General features: G+C 43.9%; 1 protein-coding gene across 1 annotated transcript in view; it reads left to right on the top strand.

The window, feature by feature from the left end:
* Window positions 1–3,791: 3,791 nt before the first annotated feature.
* galnt9 (polypeptide N-acetylgalactosaminyltransferase 9) overlaps window positions 3,792–5,803 on the top strand; it is a 348,022-nt gene continuing 346,010 nt past the window's right edge. Inside the window, exon 1 of the mRNA XM_048611757.1 lies at window positions 3,792–4,023. Within this exon, the coding sequence (XP_048467714.1) occupies window positions 3,792–4,023 (232 nt within the window). The remainder of the gene's footprint in view (window positions 4,024–5,803) is intronic.

Genomic DNA, 5,803 nt, shown 5'->3' with positions numbered 1-5,803 from the left:
CAGAGCTGGATGAACACAGCAGGCCAAGCAGCATCATAGGAGCAAAAAGGCTGATGTTTCGGGCCTAGACCCTTCATCAGAAATCCGGATTCACCTGACTTAATATCTGCTTATGTGACTTAGGGCCTAATCTTTATTTTACACTTCTCTGAATCATTTTACAACATATTTTCTCTATGTTCAATGTACCAGATAAATGCAGTTTGCTATTGTATTACATTTAGCCCCTTTGAGTATATGGTATGGTGCATGATTTGCCTATTTGCTGATTTGTGTCTAAGCTGTAAGGAGATCAGTTGCCTAAGGCTCCTTATGAAAACATATCTGATAACGGGACCAGTGAAGTAAATTATTAAGCGCATCTGTCTTGATTTTTGCTCAGCGATAACTTCCTCACTCTTAGGACTTTCAGAATCAAAAACAGACCTGCAATGAAACTGTGATAGTCAGGTAGCAGGACAGAAGTTATACTGTGAGCTGCAAATTGATCTCTGAATGCCAAAAGAAAGGTCTTGATTGGCAGTGTCCTGGGAAGAGCATTTGTCCCTCATACCTGCAACCCTATGTAGCTCAGAGGGTAGCACCTTTTCTCTGAGATTAAAGGCTCTTACGCCCATTCCTACTACTTTGGTACAAAATCTGAGCAGATCCTGCAATGCGGAGGGAAAGCTGAACTGCAGAAAGCAAACAAGAGACAATAAACCAAGGCCCCATTTGCCTAAATTGGTTTTTGTGAAGAATCCCTGTGCATCTTTTAAAGAGGCTCAGGCAGGTTCTTCCTGGAGTTCTGGCCCATATTTATCCCTTCATCAATAAACAGACTATCTGGATATTATCACATTGCCGTTTGTGTGAGCTTGCCATATGCCAATTGGTTACTACATATCCTATGCTGCAGCAGTGACTGCACCTCAAAAATTAACTGGCTGTTAAATACTTAGAAATATTCAGCCAGCACAAAGGGCACTCTACAAAAGAAGGCTTCATTTTAAACCAGAATGTTGTTAGGTAGAGCAGCACTTCAAGATTGCTGAAAAGAAAATACATCTTGTCAATTCCCAAGGATTAAAAAAAGTAAAAAAACAAGGACAATTCCCAAGAAGTAAAAAAGAAGAAATATAACATTTATACTGTCTGTCAAGACGAGAGGGCTGATTATTGGCAAGTAGACTGGTTGGGAGGTGTTTGCAATGGAGGATGCACCAGATAAAGATGACTGACAGTGGACTGCCATGCTTTGTTTAAACTTTAAGCCAGGCAAGTTGATTGTGATTTGTCAAGACATTGACTTTGAGACATGAATCAGAAAATGGCTGTCATTTAATCTGTTCAGTTTGAAATAGGCATAAAGAGTGTATATGTTCTTTCTGTCAATGAAGAACAAAGCCTCTGGTTTAATGTATATAGCTTACAGTGAGCCTGACTGACAATCCTGAATCAGTTCTCAGTTTAATTCCTCACATACTTGGGATTATTTGGTAAATATTGTCCAGTTGCAGAAACATTTCTAATGTTGGACTCTGGTTTGAGTTTTACAAGCTCAGGTCAGTTGGTTACAGTCAGTTTCTCGCATGGTGTGAACAGTCAAAGGAATATTCTGCTTGGTAAGCACCTTGCAGCAATTGGTGATGATTTACATCAAAATATATCTTCCTCTCCACAAGTTCCTGAGCAGTTTATAAGTAAAACAACAAAGAAAATTCAAATACCTTTTCATTTTAGCAAAACTGGCCAATTATTTCATGATTGATGATGTCAAATGTTGTCCTCTCATGGTCCTGTTGGGACATTTCACTAGATGTAAAGACGATTACTGGTGTGAGCTGATGGATAAATGTTCATCAGCATTCACACATGAAGATATATTCTTCATGTTTGCATTACAGGATACACTGCAGCAATTTCTCAAGCCTCCTTCAGTAGCACCTTCCAAACCCATGACCATTTCCATCTAGAAGGACAAGGGCAGCAGATACATGGGAACACCACCCCCTGCAAGTTCCCCTCCGAGCCACTCACCATCCTGACTTGGAAATATATCGCCATTCCTTCACTGGGTCTAAATCCTGAAATTTCCTCCCTAAGGGCATTGTGGGTCAACTATGGGCTGCAGCAGTTCAAGATGGCAGCTCATCACCACCTTCTCAAGGGGCAAAACGAGGGATGGGCAATAAATGCTGGGCCCAGCCAGTGACGCCCATGTCCCACAAAAGAACGAGGCCACCAAGAATTGCAATAACCCTCTTGTGGCGCAGTGATAGTCTTACAGTCATGCGGATTGGAAAGGGACTCTTAGGCCCAGCTCCTCCATGCGGTCCCCACCTCTGGACTGGGGGCGGCTTGAGTTCAAGTCCCACCTGCTCCAGAAGTCATGATGTGGAGGTGCTGGTGTTGGACTGGGGGGGGTGGACCAGGTCAGAAGTCACATGACACCTGGTTATAATCCATCAGGTTTATTTGAAATCACAAGCTTTCAGAGTGTAGTCCCTTCATCAAGTGACTTCAGTGGCCTGTTTTGTCATTATTTTTGTGGCTCCTCTTTCTTGCTGGGGACTAGAGAAACTGGATGAATTTTAGAGGTTATGGAATGGACAACGGGATACATAACGTTAAAATATTGACTAGGGTGGCGACGCTTCACGTACCACTTTACTTGTTCATGACCAAAAAAGTGTACATAATTTGTGAAAAGGAATAGCAGTGCTCTGAAAGCTTGTGATTTCCAATAAACCTGTTGGACTATAACCTGGTGTCATGTGACTTCTGAGTTTGCTCTAGAAGTGTGTAATAACATCTTTCTGATTGGGCTGACTGGAAAAATATGTTAATTTTTTGAAACAAAATTAAAAATTAAGATAAATAAATCAAGCCCCTGGTACAGATGTAGAGGTGTGCAATCACAGCTCTCCTGAACAAGCTGATGAGAAAAATGGGTTAAATTAAAAGGAATTTTAAAACTTAAATTAATCGAGCCCTGGTACAGATGTAGAGGTGTGTTTTGACAGCTCTCTGAACAAGCTGATGAGAAAAATAGGTTAAATTAAAAGGAATTTTAAAACTTAAAATAAATTAATCGAGCCCTGGTACAGATGTAGAGGTGTGTAATGGCATTTCTCTAAACAGGTTGATTAGAATAATAGGTGAAATTTAAAAAAAATTAAAATAAATAAGTCGAGCCCTGGTACCGATGTAGCAGAATCTCTGCGCATTTGCCTTTTTTTTGCCATGCCTCATTCCCAGCTTGCTGTGTGAGTGGCTGGAAGTCTTTTTTGCAGCTTGGGTTGTTGTAGCTTTAAGAGCAGAGTGAATGTGATGCTTTTACGTCACCGTAATCCTTGCTGGCTTTGCCTGTTTCTCTCCATCTCCCTCTGTGTGTGTGTGTGTGTGTGTGGGCCGGGGCTCAGTGCATTGGCAAGTGGGCACACAGAGGAGAGTATGCCTTCTGGCTTAGAGTGAAGGGTGAGTCAGCTCCCAGCTAAACCCCTCCTTCACCCCCCCCCCCCCCCCCCCCCCCCCCCCCATCAGCAACAGCAGCAAAAAAAAACCCAGCCACAATGAGAGAGAAATCCAAGCTGTGATCACAGCCAGCGGAGAGGCTGCTCTGGGACAATTCTGCAGCAATCGCTGTGTGGACGAGTCCTTTTATAACTCTCTCTGCTCCTTGCCTTGCAGCTTGTGTTCCTGGCCACTCAGCCCCCCACCCCCCCCCCCCTCTCTCTGTTGTGAACCATCCCTCAAGGTGTTGCATTGCACTAGCCAGATGTGCTCTCACCTGCACCCTCTGCAGTTATATGGCTCCTGCAAGAAGAATCAAAACTTTGCTCACCGTCAACATTTTGTTTTTCCTCGGCATCGTGCTATTCTCGGTGTACTGCCGGATTTCCGAGCGTCCCGAGGAGTTGGTTCAGATCTCAGACACCAGACTTCGAAGCAGGACTGGCTCCCAGCAACTACTGAAGGACAGGGATAACATCCTGCAACGCCTGGACCATCTGGAAGATGTGGTTTACAACCAGCTCAATGGTAAATAAAACAAAATGATATGATTATTTTCTGAGAGTTGTAAATCTCCTGTGCTGTCAATTATCCAGCATTTCTGAAGGGACCTGAGCCACTCTGATAACTTTGGTAGGTGCTGCCCTGTCTCGGTAATTTCCAAATCCATTACAAGTTGACCCTTGACTGAGCGAACTGTTCAGAGATGTTCTAACACACCTCTAGAGCAAGTGAGATTGTGAACCAAAGGTCCGCCAGCTCAGAGGTAGGGACCCTGAGCTGCATTTACCAGGAAATCTCTGTACATCACTGTTCCAAGCTCAAATTGCTTCGGGCTGACTTGGTTTGAAATGAACAGGCAGGAGCTTGCATTTCTGAGGAAGGGTCACTCGACCTGAAACGTTAACCCTCGTTTCTCTCCGCAGGTGCTACCAGACTTGCTGAGCTTTTCCAGCAATTTCTGCTTTTGTTTCTGATTTACAGCGTCCACTTTTTTTTAAAATCGGTTTTTACTTAGCAACTTGCATTGCTTTAGCGCCTCTCACGACACCCCAGTTGGCGTGGTTGTCAGTGGAGCGCTCTCAGCAGTCCATGGTGGTAGCCAGTTGTGCACAGCAAGATCCCACAAAAAACGTAAGCAGATAGGGACCAGACCATTCATGATTTTTGTTTCCAAAGTGATGATGGTTGAGGGATGAATATCTCTCCAGCTCTTGCCAGATCGTCCTTTTGAGGTTTCACCCTCTCTGCCCAGCTGAGGGGGCCAGGGTTTAATATTTCTTCTGGCATTGAGCGCATACAGGGGCAGCATTGCTTTAGTGCTGGTCTCTATTTACCATGCTCAGATCGCTGGAGTGGGATTTGAATACACAATTTGCTGACCAGCTAGTGTGAGGAGGCTTTAAACCTCTCCATGTGCTTCACACAAGGTATTGAGCTGGGTGTAAGAGGGGAGAGAGGTAATGTTCCCATTACAGGGATTTTAATCTCTGCCCCTCTCAATGGTTGTGGTGTATGGGGTTGCTATGGAAACGGTAGTAAATTACCAAACCAGGCAAAGACTTTGAACTTTTTTGATTACACATGACTTAGCTTTGGGCAGTTGGGCATTTAAAATGCACCTCAATTTCGGAACGTGTTCCTGGATTTTCTTGTTTTATTGTTGCAACCTGTCCTCAAACATCTATGAACTTTGAGGTGGCCATTCCATGTTTCAAAGCTCTGCAGTGTGATTCTTACCGCAGTTTAATGTCAGAACCTCAGCTTAACTTGTGTGCTTGTGTTGAGGCAAGGCATTTGTATTGTATCAGAGCATTTAACGTTGCATTCCTGAATGACTGGCACTTTCCTCTTGGAAGCATTCAGTGAAGAGCAGATTGGATTTAGAGTAGGGAACCTTCTTTTCGTATTCATACCGTAGAGGAGATCATACAACTCCAAACCCTGTCTCCCGAACAAAGCCCTCTAATCCCTGTTCACACTTGCCTACCATGTGTGCCAGACTGACAGTGCCTTGGTTTTAAATTTGTGTTTTATCCTTCCCAAGCCTCATCCCTCCCTATCATTGTAAATTCCTCCAGTGACAACCCTCTGAGAACTTTGCCCCTACAAACCTGACCTCTTACAAATGCATGATTTTAATCACTGTGACATTGGTGACCATGCCTTTAGTTGCCAGAAGGCAATTCCCTTCTGAAATCTCTCCAGGCCCCTCTCTCTCTCCCTATCTCTCTCTCTGCATTTCTCTCTCTCTCCCTATCTCTCTCTCTCTCTCTGCATTTCACTCTCTCTCCCTATCTCTCTCTTT

Source organism: Rhincodon typus, chromosome 24 (assembly GCF_021869965.1).
Source record: "Rhincodon typus isolate 14 chromosome 24, sRhiTyp1.1, whole genome shotgun sequence".
NCBI classification, from domain to species: Eukaryota; Metazoa; Chordata; class Chondrichthyes; order Orectolobiformes; family Rhincodontidae; genus Rhincodon; species Rhincodon typus.
This window is presented reverse-complemented; position numbering and strand designations above follow the sequence as displayed.